Source organism: Cuculus canorus, chromosome 15 (assembly GCF_017976375.1).
Source record: "Cuculus canorus isolate bCucCan1 chromosome 15, bCucCan1.pri, whole genome shotgun sequence".
NCBI classification, from domain to species: domain Eukaryota; kingdom Metazoa; phylum Chordata; class Aves; order Cuculiformes; family Cuculidae; genus Cuculus; species Cuculus canorus.
The window spans coordinates 3,211,135-3,226,846 of NC_071415.1; the positions used below are offsets into that span (position 1 = coordinate 3,211,135).

The window sequence follows — 15,712 nt, forward strand, 5'->3', positions numbered from 1 at the left end:
TTTACAAGGGCATGGAGTGATAGGACGAGGGGGGTGGCTTTAAATTGGAGAGGACAAGATTTAGACTAGGCATTAGGAGAAATTCTCACGATGAGGGTGGTGAGGCCCTGGCCCAGGGCTGGGCAGAGAAGTGGTGGCTGCCCCCATCCCTGGAGGTTGTTCAAGGCCAGATTGGATGGGGCTTGAGTTCCTGATCCAGTGGGATGTGCCCCTGCCCATGGCGGAGGCATGGAGCTGGACTGGGCTTTGAAGTCCCTTCAACGCAAGCCATCCACCATTCTTATGATTTCCTGCCCGGGCCATGACTTGGATCCCCCTATTCTCAGGGCTGAGGATGGAGGAAGCAGAGGGGCTCTGGCTGCTCCCACCTGCCTGCTCCTGCCTAGTACTGGCAGCAGCCCACGCTCTGTCATGGCAAGTCCTGTTCCACCATCTTCACAGGGCAGCAATTGTGGAGCATTAAGGGATGGAAAGTGTCTCGGAATCAAGGTAACTCTCTTGGAGAGGTCAGCAGAGCTTTCCAGGGTACCCAAGGATAGGGGGACAGGGCAAGGGCTGCTGCTGCTGAGCAGGAGAAATGCCAGTGAGCAATACTTGGAGTGGAGGTTGCAACAGTTCCCCTAGCACAGGCAAACCACCCTCCCCTGCCTGTCCCAAGGAATGCAGAGGTCTTCACCAGCCCGGTCTGGGGGCACTGCTTCCAGAAAGCTGGCAGGGTATGCCCATGGTTTGGAAACACTGCAAAGGTCCAGGCCAGCCAGATGAGCATGTGCACAAGGGCCATCTCCCACTGTGGTGCATAGGTTGAAGGGGATCTGGAAGTAAAGGCAGGACCCTGGGTTTTGGGAGCCAGGTCTTGGCTCTGCCTCAGGGAACTGAGTTAATAACAAAATCCCTGTTGCTTCTGCTTCTTTGTCTGCCCCTCCTTCGGTAAAGCAGAGTGCTTCCACCCTTTCCTTGTACTTACTCAGTGGTGATCTGTTGCGATTGGAAGCCCTTGGAGCAAGAACAGCACCTGCTAGTCTGCCTGTCTGGTGCCACATCCAGAGAAGGGAACGGAGCTGGTGAAGGGTCTGAAGAACAAGGGTTATGAGGCGCATCTGAGGGCCCTGGGACTGTTTAGCCTGGAGAAGAGGAGGCTGAGGGGAGACCTCACCACCTCACCACTGTCCACAACTGCCTGAAAGGAGGTTGTAGCGAGGCAGGTGTTGCTTTCTTCTCCCTAGTGACAGGCGATAGGACAAGGTGGAATGGCCTCAAGTTGTTCCAGTGCAGGTTGAGATTCAACATCAGGAAAAATTTCTTCACGGAAATGGTTCTCAGGCCCTGGCAGAGGCTGTCCAGGGAGGTGGTCTTGTCCCCATGCCTGTAGGTGTTTAAAAGATGGGCAGACAAGGTGCTCAGGAATGGTGTAGTAGTGCACAGGTACAGTTGGATTTGTTGATCTCAAAGGTCTTTTTCAATCATATGTTTCTATGATTCTGTGATTCTTTGAATGGGAGCTGGTGCTGCCAGAGGGATGTAAATGCACGGAGACGTGTCAAGACAGCTTGGGCTTGGTTTTTCCAAAGATGTGTCCCATAGCTGCAGATTAGATACCTGCACTCCTGCAAGAGAAAAGAAAGAAAAGGAGAAGCAAGGCTTGTGACAGCAGATCTTAAAAGCCAGCAAGGAGCAAGCTGCTGTGAATTCACAGCTGCAGCTTTGAATGAAGGCCTTTGCACTCACCACAGCACTGGTCCAGGACAGAATCTGGGCATCTCTGCAAAGGCAGATGTTGCAGGCATTTGGAATGAAGCTCAGTTCATGTCCAGGAGGTGGAAATACTAGCCCATAGGCCAGGAACAATAGCGCTTTATTTAAACAACCCCCAAAGCATGTTACTAAATAACTATCTAGCCGTGGTTCATCCCTGCTGTGATGCAACGTCTTTGAAATAGGCACAAAAATATTGACTGCAGATTGCACAAGACCATGTCTCCGCCAGCAACTGAGTAGAGCCCTCGGCCACCAGCCGGTGATCGGGGAGGTGAGGTCTTCCCTGCAACTGCCAGCCCACCAGCAGCCACTGTCACCGCTGGATGCTATGAGATGGAAAATCTGGGAGGATGGAAAACGCAGAACAACCTACAGGATTAATTCAATGGTGGTAATTGAAAAGTCAAATAAAGAGTGGCTGCACATTAATCCCTGTAATTTAAACAAAGCTGTAAACCGTGAGTTTTCTCCAATGAAAACTGGTGGAGCAGTAGCAGCTAAGCCTTAAAACGCAGAAATACCCTCAATATTAGTTGCAAGACATGCTTTCTGGCAAGCACAGCTCCATGAGTTAAGCTCCAAGCTAGTGACTTAATCTACCATTCTAGCACTATAGGCAAGATTATGGCAACCGGCGGCACCGTGAGCAGCTGGGCTACTGATGTGGGCAGCAGGCATGGAGCTGTGCTGTGCCGGCATTCTCAGGGGCCAGAATGGGGTCCTTGCACCAGCCCTCTCTGTGGGTCACGTCAGGATGAGGAGGGACAGAGATACTACGAATGGAGCAGTGGGATGTGGCCTTGCTGGGTTGTAGGATCAGTCAGGGTAGGCTTTGGGTGTTGCCTGGGATACTCTTCCCATCAGAAGGAGCAATGGATTTTGTAGGAATGCAGGAAATCCCATCACGGCAGGGTGAGGGCGTCTAGAGATTGGTCTGGCAGAGACCAAGCTCCTCCCCTAAAGACACCTCTGTTGCAGATGTGAAATGAGCAAGGCTGCCTTAGTTGCTGATCCAGGTAAAACATCAGTAGTCATTGAAAGCTGCCTTCTACCAGATGGAAAGAGATCTGAGATGAACTGATCCCAAGTGTGCTGAGATTTATGTCCCATACTTTAACTTACACCCGGGGAATACGCTGGCGCCCAGGAGCTTGTCCACAAAATGCAGAGCTAAGCACCTGGTTAAATCTTTGTTGGAGCTTACCTTTGGCCATAAATTTTTCAGGGCATGGACTGTCTGTCACTGTGCATGCAGAGCAGGAGCAATGGCTGCAGGGACCATTGAGCTCTCCCTGTGTGACTGTGCCTCTTGGACAAGTGGGTGTTTGGCAGGACTCGTGTCCAGCTGCTCTGGGGGGGTTGGCCTTCACCAGCTGGAGATGGGTGCTTTAGCCCTGGCAGTGCTCCCAGCACCAGTGATGGCACAAAAAAACCCTTTGGGCAGGGCAGCACTGGGATGATGCTGGCAGCACTGGGCTCCTCTTCCCAGTACAGGTGATGATGAGGATGAGTGGTTCTTCATGCCCAGCCCCATCAACAGAAACCTAAGCCTTTGCTGATGGAAAAGAGACAAAGCAATGGATGGTTTCCAAGACACGTACCTGTCAGCTCATCAAAGACACCTGCTTCCTCCAAGTGCCACAGGGCTCAGCCAAGCTGGTGTAGGAAAGCCTTGTGAAACAGGGATACAGAGATTATTGAGGTGCGTCTGAAGCAGCTGAAATGTCCCAGAGCACCGTGGTTCAAGAGAGGGTGGTAAGCCTGATGTTCTCCACCAGGTGAAGCAGCGGTGCTGTTCCAATGGGCCATTTGGGGCTGGCTAAACACTGAACCATGACTGCTGGCTTTGCTCCTCACAGTCCAGGGCTGGACCATGCCTTGATCACAGAATCACAGAATCACAGAATCACCAGGTTGGAAAGGACCCACTGGATCATTGAGTCCAACCATTCCTAACACTCCCTAAACCATGTCCCTAAGCACTTCATATCCACCCCGTTCCTTAAACACCTCCAGGGAAGGCGACTCGACCACCTCCCTGGGCAGCCTCTGCCAGTGCCCAATGACCTCTTCTGTGAAGAATTTTTTTTCTGATATCCAACCTGAACCTCCTGAAATGGCCTGGCGGAGCTTCAGGCCATTCCCTCTTGTCCTGTCCCCTGTCACTTGGGAGAAGAGCCCAGCTCCCTCCTCTCCACAACCTCCTTTCAGGTAGTTGTAGAGAGCAATAAGGTCTCCCCTCAGCCTCCTCTTCTCCAGGCTAAACAACCTCAGCTCTCTCAGCCGCTCCTCGTAAGACTTGTTCTCCAGCCCCCTCACCAGCTTCATCGCTCTTCTCTGGACACGCTCCAGAGCCTCAACATCCTTCTTGTGGTGAGGGGCCCCAGAACTGAACACAGTATTCGAGGTGTGTCTCATCAGTGCTGAGTACAGAGGGGAGAATAACCTCCCTGGACCTGCTGGTGACCCCCTTTTCTGATACTAAGCCAAGATGCCGTTGGCCTTCTTTGGCCACCTGGGCACACTGCTGGCTCATGTTCAGTCGGCTGTCAACCAGCACCCCCAGGTCCCTTCGCTTCCGTACAGCTCTCCAGCCACTCTTCCCCAGTCTGTAGCGACTGCAATAGGGTTGTTGTGCCCCAAGTGCAGGACCCGGCATTTGGCCTTGTTAAACCTCATGCCATTGGTCTCGGCCCACCAGTCCAGCCTGTTCAGATCCCTCTGCAGAGCCTCCCTACCCTCCAGCAGACCCACACTTCCTCCCAGCTTAGTGTCATCTGCAAACTTGCTGAGGGTGCACTCGATGCCTTCATCCAGGTCATTGATAAAGACATTGAACAGAGTTGGACCTCCCTTGATCTCAGGACCTTTGAGGCTCCACAATGACTTGACAGCAGCTGTTTGCAGGAGACCTGGCAAAGCAAAACCTGACTGGCTGGGGAGAGCTGCCCGCCCAGGCAAGCCTGTTGTGACGGAAGAAAGACCCTGTGTTTCCAATGGCACTGCATCATGCCAAGACTCCCTCACTCACTGCCATTTGTTATCACAGCTGAGTCCCCAAAATATCCTTGTCAGAAAGGTGTCCGCTTCCAGTCCCAGCCAAGATCTGATAAGGATGAAGCATCTGGTCCCCATTAGAGGCTGCTCGCTCTGGTTTCTGGCTGTGTGGGAGGGGGCCTGAGGAGCAGTGCCATGGTGCTCCCACCAGTCCCATCTGGTGAAAATTAGGGAAACGATAACATCGGGGGGCTGTGGGGGCAGGCAAGGGAGATGTTTTTGTTTTGCTTTGGAATCACGTTCAACTCTTACACTGATGGAGGCCAAGATAACCTCCTCCAGCTCACAGCCAACCCAGCCCTGGGCAGGCAGATGAGAAGGTCCTCTCCTGAGTCAGCATCTCCTTCCTGCATCCCTCCACGTAGACTGCTCTTGGTGGGTCCGTCATCCACTGTGGTGTGATGGAGAGCCACTTTGGGTCTATTCTGAGGGTGAAGAATATCTTCTCTCTACCTCAGGTGTAGCTTGTACCTGGAGAGACTGTGGTAGAAAGGCATGGGGGCATCCTTTGGCCAGACTCGGCAGGAGGCAGAATGGACACTGAGGCTCATGAGCTTGGGAAGCATTGAGAAGACCTACTTCACACTATCTTAAAACCAAGACGAGGCCAAATTTGTGTAAAAGCTCAGTGTTGGTTCAGCTTCGTGGGCTGGAATGCTCAGAAGTGAGGAAGGGAGTGGAGGAAATGCCTTTTACTGCTGTGACAGAACATTGCGCTGGGGCTGAGTTGGGGGAAGAGCAGACCTGAGCATGTATCTGTCCTCTTTCTGTCCCTGCAGTGCCCCTAGTCCCACCCTAGCCAGCGTTTGCATGGCCTTGTGTGAGTCCCACTCCCTTTGCTTGCAAAGGACGAGGCTGACAGCAGGTATGGTGCTGCCTGTGGAAATGCCTCCTCCTGTCTGTGTGTGTTCCTGCCTGTGTGTGTTCTGGGCTGTACTCAGAGCAGCTGCTGGCAAAGTGGGCACGGAGAAAACATTCCCCTAGTGTCTGGACCTCAGCAGAGGCTGCATCTGCTCATCCTCTTGCTCGTATGGCTTGCAGAACAATGGAGCCACACTCTGGAGCTCGTCCCAGTGGTGTGCAGGAAGGGCTCACCTCTTTGCGCATGGCATGTTGTGTCCAATGTGGGGTTTATGGTGCACATTACCTCTCATCAAAGCTTTTCTCTCTCTCCAACCAGCTTGCGACTGCCACCCTGTTGGCGCAGCCGGCAAGACCTGCAACCAGACAACGGGGCAGTGCCCATGCAAGGACGGCGTGACCGGACTTACCTGCAACCGCTGTGCCAAGGGCTACCAACAGAGCCGCTCACCAGTGGCCCCCTGCATCAGTGAGTGCCACTGCAGCCTGCCCTGTGCACAAGGACCCCACCGGCCTCGGGGGATGCTCTCCTTGGTCTAGGTCTGCCTGGTGCCTCTCCATGGCCCACCCACTTGTAGGCAGCTTGTGGTGCATGGGAGAGTGAGAAGGAGTCTGTCCTTATGGATGTCTTCCAGGAGGTGGTAGACTTAGGACAGCTGGGTCAACTTCTAGTGGCACCCTTGCTTCACCTTCCCCAGCGCAGGAGGCTCTGAAAGACCCCTTGGGTTATGGCTTCCAGGGGCTGAAACAGCTCTGCCGAGTCACATCTTCAGCTGCAGCAAGGTGCTCCCCTCACCTGGCTGAGCCCTGGACATGGTCAGGTCTGGGGCAAGGCCAGATCCTGCGGTTGCTGTAAAATCGCATTTGTTGTTGCAGTAGGTGTGAATTTGACCCAGGCAACAGACGAACAACATCCCAAACCCTGCAGCATCTGCTGGCACTGCTAGAGCAGTGGCAATGGGGGTGAGGTAGCAGTGTTGTCTCCTCTCCCTCTGTTCTTCCCCATATTTGGGGCTAGGACAGAATTTTCCCCACAGTTTGTCTCCAGGAGTGTAGGGAAAGTCTTGTCTTCATCCACACTTGTCCTTGTGCTGCACAGTCTGGAGCACACTCAGATCAGGCAAGCATCTGAGTTTAGGTGAGCTTGAGAATCTAAGGAGCATCTGTCCCTGAAGTGTGTCTTCCAGAGCAGCACCTTAGGTCTCTTGGGGGTTGCAGCATCTCAGCCTGTCCCAATTTACTGAGCTCAGTTTGAGCGTCTCTGGATCTATGCAATATTCAGGTCAGACTCACCATAGGTACGGCTGGACTCGATGATCTCAAAGGTCTTTTCCAACCAAGTGATTCCATGATTCTGTGACTCATCTCATTGTCTTTCATAAGAGCTGCCTGAGATGATCCACAAAATCACCTCTGCACCCTGTTTTTGCCCAGTATCACCCCTAGAGCTGGAGGGCCCTTTCCTTAAGACATTTCTCCCTTTCTCTTCCAGAGATCCCTGCCATTAACCCCACCTCCCTGGTCACCAGCACGGAAGCGCCTGCAGGTAAGTGATCTGAATTCTGGGCCAAGCCCATGGGCCTGGCCCTGCCCAGGAATGTCGCATTCCATCTTCACTCTCTCTGCTAGGCTGAACCCGATCAAACCCTTTGGTGAAAAGATTAATGGTGAAAAATTTTGGCAAATAATTTTGGCAAAAACCAAAAGGCTAAGGTTTGAAATCCTACGCTTCCAAGGAAAAAGGCCAACAAAGCTTGAGGGGACTTTCTCAGGGAAAGGGTCACTCCATACCATCCAAGGACGAATGTAGGGATGCAGTGCACTGGGGCCTCAGGAGATTATGGCAGGGTTTGTGCCATGCGGCCCCTGCGGCTCAGTAGGGGCTTGGGCCCTGGCTTTTTTTGATCTCTTTTCATGGGTGCCAGTGCAAGAGGTTTCTCCTCGGTGCCCTTTGCCTCTGTGGTGCCGTGATTCTGAACAGTGCTGAGGCGGTGGGATCTGGCTGGCTGCCGGCTGCAGGGAGGCTCAGGAGACACTGTGCCAGGGCATGAGCTGCCAGGTCTTCCCTGGGACACAGGTGACACGGGGCTTGCACTGTCCAGGTCCCAAGGAGTAGAACAGCTGAGTCTGAGCTGCTCATCCCAACTCTGTGGGACCACGGAATGATGGGACCACAGGACAATCGATGTCACTACTGCCATTGCCCAGTGCAAGAGGGATGCAGGCTTTGTGTGTGTGAGGGAGGAATTTCTCCTCCTGTCCTTATTGCTCCTCAAGAGCCACCTTGGCTCCCAGGCTGGAGCAGCAGGGCTTGCATCTCCATGCATGCTCTTGTTTGCTCGCATTCTTGCAGAGGGCTGGGCTGGGACTAGGTGCTGGTGGGTGCGGGGGTGCTGGTTTGCACTGCTGGGTTAGGGTCCCTATTCCAGCCTAGCCACGGCCCAGTGCCCACCAAGGTGCCCTCAGCTCCTGCCCTGGCCTGGCACATGCCTGTAGCACCACACTGTGGAGTGCTGGCCTTTGGGTCCTGCACCCCTGCTCAGCCCTCCCTGCCGCTGCAGGATGCAGCCTGGCAGGGTGAAGCATCAGGTTTACATGCCCTCCCCAACCATCTCTCTTCCATCAGACACATTTCTGCCATCTCATTCATCTTCCTGGCACCTTTGTGGCCTATGTGGTCCCCAGAGATGGGGTGCGGGTTGGCAGCGCAGCAAGGTCTCCATAGGCACACATGGCAGTGCATCAGAGGCCACCAGAGCAGGGCTTTTCTCTCCTGCCACGCTCCCAATGGCACTGTAGCGTGGCTGTTCCTAGCTATCCCACCTCTATCCCTCTGAAAGGATCCAAGCCAGGTCAAGGCAGGGAGCAAACTAGGGATAAAAAAGAAGCCCCTTTCTTCCCCAGGCCACCCTTCAACCTGCTGTCCCCCAATTCCTTGTCTTTTCCCACATGCCAGCATTGTGGAATAAATATCTGCACCATCCTTCACTACATCCCATGTACATGGGTCCTGGGAAGAGAGCAGAGGCCCCTTCAGCTCACCACATCCATCATTAGTGAGGAGCTTCCCGTGCTCTCTTCATAGGGTATGTCCATCCAGGAAAGCTACACACTAGTGGGCCACCCAGTGCCTTATGTGATCCCTTCTCCTTATCTCTCCTTCCCACTGCCACCTTGCCTCAGGGATGGAAAATGCCAGTAGCCCTTTCCGGGCTCATGCATGCCTGGGAAATATTCCCCAGCCTTTTGGGAAAGTTTTCCAGCGTGGTGCCCACGGCCGCGTGCATGATGGCTGTAGAAGGGGGACAGGGATAAGAGATGTTGAAGATACGGAGTGATGGCAGGACTTAAGTGTAGGGATGGCGATGGGGTTGGGGATGGAGGAGCATGGCATGTCCTGAGTTGAAAGGGCCCCACAAGGACCATCGAGTCCATCTCCTTTCCCTGCACAGGACCCCCCAACATTGACACTGTGGGGCTGAGGGCCATGGCCAAACACTTCTGGAATATTGTCAGGCTTGGCACCATGACTGTTTCCCTGGGAGTTGTTCCAGGGTTCCACCATCCTCTTGGTGAAGAACTTTCTAATGTCCAACCGAACACTCCCCTGGCGTCTTCCTGCCATTCCCTTGGTGGGCATGGCGCAGTGCTGGCCTGTGCACACAGGGAACCCATGTAGGAATGCAGGAGCTGGGAATGCTGCTCAGCCCAGTGCACACCCAGACCCACCATTTCGGGCCCCTCAGCCCTGCTCTGTGGAGACTGCGAGAAATGGGAGTTGTGATCAGGGCCTGAGGCCAGCAGCCCCGCATGGATCTGGCAGATGTTTTGCTCCATGCTGTGAGGGTGGAGGAGAAACTGTCCTCTGTGCAGCACATGTCTTGCATGATGGACTGGCTGTAAGAACAGAGCTATCTGTGATGGTAACGCTCCTGGGAGGCTGCGCATGACAGGGCAAACCACTGCCACCTCTGCTTCTGTCGGTCCTGCCGGCTGCTGGAAAGAGAGCTGGGAACAGGCAGGCATTGGGAAAAGGGCAAACTGGGTGGAGGGAAAGGGGGATTTGGATGGGTTTATTGCAAACAGAGTGTGACACATGGAGAAGAGTTAATCAAGGTGACTCCCCTCCAGTGCTTTATAAATAGAACAGTCGTAGAGTGATGTCTGATATTTTCAGCTGCATAAAAATAACTGGCACTCACTGGGTGTTTACTTTGTTTTACTAGAGCAGGTCTGCCTTAAACTGCCACTAGTTTTATCTGTAGGTTTGTTGGTTTAAGATTTCTGGCTTCTAGCTCAAATGTCTTTAATGCAAAGTAATCTGCCTCTGCCTGGAGCGTGCGCTGGGGGAGCAGGGGACCCAGCTGGGGTCCTGCTGCACCCTGTGCTGGCAGCGATTGGAGATGGGGTAGATCATGCTGCCTTGCCTCAATCTGCCTGGGATGCCCGCCTCCAGTGTGCTTGTGCCTTGGCCGGGCTAGCCACAGCAGAGCCACCTGTCTTTGCCTGCATTCCATGTCACTCTGCCTGCACCCTGTGCCTCTCTGCCTGCACTCCATGCCCCTCTGCCTGCACCCCATGCCTGCCTCCCTGCACCCCATACACCTCTCCCTGCATCCCATGTCCCACTCTTTGTGCCCATGGCCCTTTCCCTGCACCCCACATCCCTCTGCATGTACCTCACACCTCTCTGCCTGCACCCCACACCTTTCACCCTGCACCCCACAACCCTCTGCCTGCACCCTGCATCCCTCTGCCTGCACCCCACATCCCTCTGCCTGCACCCCACAACCCTCTCCCTGCACCCCACGCACCTCTTCCTGTATCCCACATTCCTCTGCCTGAACCCCATGCCACTGGAGCCCCCAGGTCCCTTGTGAGCAGGGCACCCAGCCCCTCAATGTCCCCCCATCCTCCCCACCCTAGCAGCCTCCCATCCTCTTCTCCCCCAGTTCCCCGCTCCCTCCCTGCCACTGGCAGCAGGTGCCGGCCTGCAGGAACAGGGGCACATTGTTTAGGGCCACGGTGCTCAGGTGCTGGGCTTTCCCCTCTCCCCATCCTCCTCCCTGCACGGATCCTGGCCGCAGTGAAGCCAGGATTTTCACTGAAGTTGCCATCCTCTGCATTGCTCTTCCCAGATTCTTCTGCCTTTCTGACCCTCTGGAGTCATTGGGTCTTCCTGCCCAAGCTGGGAAATGGCTTAGCCGGGAAACGTCCTGTGTCCACTCCTAGTAATTTTTATTATTATTATCTTAAAATATTTTCCACTTAGTGGGAAAAAAAATCTCTGCTCCCCATTAACAGAATTAACGAAACTCAACGAAGCACAAAACAGGGCTTGAAAGGAATTCAAAGTCAGCAGTAAAAGCTGTGCAGCCATAACACCTAATTAAGTTACGTCTCTCTTAAAACAAAATATTCCTTTTTTTTCAGCAAAGAGAGGTGAACCAGATGTGTGAACCTGCTGCCTCCCACCCGTGTGCTCCCCACAGCACTGGAGATGCCTGTGCCAGGTGCACACTGGGTGCATCTTCCTCCTCCTGTGTGCATGTGGCATCGCCCAGGGCTTTCATCCCGTCCATCCCATGCGCTGGCACCTGTGGCAGCACAGACGCTGCCTGGGCATGCAGACCTGTCACCTGAACCTTGGGGTGATGCAGCCATCCTGACCAGGATGGACTGTAGTGTATCCAGCAATGCAGCAGTGACAGGGATGGGCTGTAGCATATCCCAAGGATGCAATGGATGGGACACCTTCAGTGCCACAGCTGAGTGTTTCAAGGACACTCAGCAGCCCACCCCCTCCGCAGCCGCCACCCGCCCATGGGTTTTGCAGCTGGGGCCAGAGGCACTGTGCCAGTGCCGGCCGAGGTGGGTATGGAGCCTAGAATCAGGGCTCACACCCCTCTGCCAAGAATTAGCTTCGTGCTGCGCTGCTTCTGTCGAGAACAAATTTGGAACAGGCAGCACAAAGTCCCCTAAAAAAAAGGTGCCAGGGAGAAAGGAGAGTGGCAGAGCTCAGGGTGAATTTGTGCTCCTGGGTTTCTTTCTCTTCTCTTTTCTCCTCCTTCCCTTGGCACTGGATGCTGTTATTCCCCATCTTCCCTCAAACCCTCGCCTTCATCCCCAGTGATCGCTGTGGCAACCCCCAAACAAAGACAACTTCAGGGACTGCTGGCTCTGTCCTGGGATGTGGGGCCAAAGCAGAGAGAGAACCTGCAAGAGGGAGAGAAAAGAAGAAAGATGGGCTTAGAAAAAAACATGCCATTTAGAAAGAGACAAATTGAGATGTTCAAAGGAGGATGGCAGGGGGAAAGAAAGGAGGAGAAGGGGCTGCTTCGGGTGATTGTTGGGATCAAAGCCTTTGGGGAGAAGGAAAGAGGCTTCCCCTGCCCTCCCTCTGCTTGAGATGCAAATCTATGGTCTTTAGAAATGCACAGAATAAAGGCTCCTTGAGGACATGAGCCTAGCCTGGAGCTGGGGGACAGCAGGGAGGGGTGCTGCATGGGGTGGAGGACAGCCTAGTGGCCTCCACAGCCATTCTGATCCCTGAGCAGGTGATGCCCAGGCAGCAGGAGCGACCTGGCAGAGCAGATCTGCTTCTCTCACCCACCTGCTCCCCCTGGCCTTGGTCCCCCTCCCCACTTCTGGAACATGGACAAGGTGCAGGTTTCTGCAGAGGCTGCCCCACGAGGACACTTCCCACGCCCCTGGACCCTGAGGGCTGAGTCGCCCCTGAGGATCGTGACCCCCTTGGTCTGAGGTCAGACCTTCCTTTGAGTCTTCTTCCTGTGGGGCCGATGGTGGGGTCAGTACTGAGTCCCCTCTTCCTCACCTCACCTCACCCAGGTTTGAAGAGCTAGATCTGTTCTGGTTGTCTCTCCCTGGCCATGGCCCATACCCGATCTCCAGGGGGGGCACCATCACTTCACCTATGTTTCTCCTGTCCCCCCTTTTTGCACCCCAGCAAAGAGTCCCTAGGCTGCCTCTGCCCCCCTCCCCCCATGCTGATTTCTCCTGCAGGACACCAATGGTTGGACTTGATGACCCAGTGGGTCCCTTCCAACCTAGTCGTTCTATGATTCTATGATTCTATGATTCTAAATTCTATGACACAGTCTTCTCAGTGGGCACAAAGCTACTTTGATTTCTCTTCCCAGATGATGTGGTGTCAGAGTTTGTGCTGAGCTTTGAGCGCCCAGCCCCTGTGAGCTGCCAGAAGAGCAACTGGACTTGCCGACCCCCATCCCCAGCAGCAGCCCAGCCTTCTGGAGGGTGCTGGGTTGTGGAATACCCACAACATGTTCTGCCAGGCAACATCTTGCTACTGTCCCTTCCACACTGTTCCCTCTTTCCTTGCCATGGGACAAAACCCCACTTGTTTGAGTCTCCGTGTTCAACCCTTTGTTCTTTCTCCGCAGACTGTGACTCCTACTGCAAGCCAGCCAAGGGAAACTACAAGATTAACATGACCAGAATACTGCAGGAAGGACTATGGTAAGGATCGGCTCCCTCCCAGGGCCATGCTGGGCTTTGCCTCAGAGACAGTTGAGACCTGGCTGGGTGGGGGAGATGCAGATGTCCAGGAGATGGGAGCGCCCAGTGTAAAGAGAGATCCCCACATCAGCCCCTCCCAAAGGGTGTGTATGGATGAGGCAGATGGGACTTCTGGGGACATGGCAGTGCCCATTGCCAAAAGCCTTCCTCTGGGGAGCAAGGCAAAGCATCCCCCATCACCGTCCCTCCCTCTTTTCCCTCAGTGGTCCAGGTGAACATCCTGGAAATGGAGACAGTGGGAACTGGGCAAGTTCACCATCAACATCCTTTCCGTCTACAAGTGCCGTGATGAGCGGGTCAAGCGTTGGTGACTAACTCTTGTGGATCCACCTGAAAGACCTGTCCTGCAAATGCCCCAAGATCCAGATCAGCAAGAAATACTTGGTCATGGGAATCAGTGAAAACTCCACTGACCGACCAGGACTGATGGCTGACAAGAACAGCCTAGTCATCCAGTGGAGGGACGCCTGGACACGCCGCCTTCGGAAACTGCAGCGGCGGGAGAAGAAGGGGAAATGTGTGAAGCCCTGAGGGGTTCTCCACCCATCCCATCCACGCTCAGCCCCAGACTGACTGTGTGCTGCCAGACGCACCCAGAGACTCGTACATACATATAGTGTAAACCGGACCTCTTCTGTCTATAGTGTATATTTTGGCAATGGTTTTCCTTGTGTGTGAGTGGATGTGCATATGGGTCTTTGTCTCTACGTGTATTAAAAATAATTGCAGTAATGACAAACCTTTAATGAGGAGCAAATGGGAGCGAGATCCCACAGGTGTCTGTAGCCCTGAAGGAGCTTGAAGGAGGTTTGGTGTCCTGCTCTGGGCATCCTGTCACAGCACTATTTTCTAGGCTTTTCTTTTTCCCTTTCGCAAAGTCTACTTCTGCCCTGGTGTTGACATCTGAATGACAGTTCCCGGCTCCAGTGTTTGGGACCTGCCTCTTCCTCACTCTCTGAAAATGTGCTGCTGTCAGACCCTCTCATGCCCTTCTCTTTGCCAGTAGGAACAGGAAGACAAAGTCTTCCTGCCCTTCATCCTGTGTGCATGCGAGCAGGCTCAGTGGAAACCATCCCATACTGGAGGAAACAGTCCAGGACTCCACCAGGAAGAACAAACGAACTTTTGTAAGCCTGGATTCTCGGTGACCTCGGGTTACACAGACCAACTCTGCCGCTTGGGGCAGGACCCGTTGTGATGCTGCAGTGCACATGGGGAGGAGTCAGACCCTGGCAGTGGGTAGTGACCACAGCCAGACAGAGCTGTGTCCACCAGGGAGAAAGGGACAGACTTCACAACCCCCTAGCCGTTACATATCCTGGTACATAGTCCAGGCAACCCCGTGGGAAAGACCTGGAGGCACTCATTTTCTGCCCTGCCAGTAGGGCAGAATAGGGGTGGATAAGCTAACTGAGCCATCATGCATCATCATCCATCCACCCAGGTTTATGTCCCTATATTCTGGGACCAACTGACACAATTCCACCTGTTTCTGTTGAGCTGACATCAAGTGATCTTCTGCCAAGGTTGTCCAAGGAGATGCACAGGGCAGAGCTGGCAGAAAGAGAGAAGAGCTTTCATTGACCCACCTCTAATCTTTTATACCTTTCTCACCATGTATTAGTCTCCAGTTCAAGCAGACACCAGTATCTTCCCATGTTGAGATTGTGGTGGCCTTGGCATAATAAATATGAGTAGAAATAATAGGAGCTCTGAAAATAGACATTCCTTTCCCTACAAACCTTGATTGTTGAATGGCTCAGCAAGGTATTGTAGCCTACATTGCAGTCTTTCAGAGCTTTAGGATGATACTTTGCCATTTTGAGGCAAAGAATGGCTGGTCTGTTGCTACTGGGCTCCATCATCTCAGGGTGGTGCTGGAGGCTGGAGCTGAAGAGACTAGAGATCCACTGCTAGGGTTCAGTACAGGGGAATTTTGGCAAGTGAGGATCTGGACAGATACTGGGGAATGTCTGTTTGGACATGGAGGTGCCCTTGCTGGGGAGCTCATAGCTGGTCCTGTGCTCCACTCCTGACCAGATCTCTCTTCCAGCTGAGTTCCCCCTGCCATCCCTGGTTCCTCTTGTTCTGGTTGTCATAGTCTATCAGTCTCTGCAATGAGATTGCCCTTGAAGTACGTGGGCCACCCAGCTCGCCTATTCCTTGTATGTCTGCTTGCACCTAGGAGCCCACAAAACAGAGTTGATTCCCTGGCCTCAGGCTTGCTCCAAATCCATGCATCTGACACTCCTTGAGCGAGAGTCAGTGGTGGAACACCCTTTGGCTGTGCACAACCAGGACTCCCATCAGGGCTGCCTCTGCAGCCCCAGGGGCTGCTCGGCATCACCCCATGGGGTGTGAGCGCTCACTGGCCCCTCTTCTCAGCAGCTGCATGAAAGAGCAGGACAGCACCACTTCGTGGTCATGGATACTCATCAGGGCAGGGATACAGGAGGCATGTGCTTTCTTCAAGCAATTA

At 53.8% G+C, this 15,712-nt stretch overlaps 1 protein-coding gene across 1 annotated transcript in view; it reads left to right on the plus strand.

Moving 5' to 3' along the window:
* NTN3 (netrin 3) overlaps positions 1-13,777 on the plus strand; it is a 34,087-nt gene extending 20,310 nt beyond the window's left edge. The window contains 7 exon segments of the mRNA XM_054081064.1: positions 5,996-6,145; positions 7,169-7,222; positions 13,098-13,153; positions 13,155-13,173; positions 13,437-13,476; positions 13,478-13,538; positions 13,540-13,777. Of these exon segments, the coding sequence (XP_053937039.1) occupies positions 5,996-6,145; positions 7,169-7,222; positions 13,098-13,153; positions 13,155-13,173; positions 13,437-13,476; positions 13,478-13,538; positions 13,540-13,764 (605 nt within the window). The 3' untranslated portion in view covers positions 13,765-13,777.
* The last annotated feature ends 1,935 nt before the right edge of the window (positions 13,778-15,712 follow it).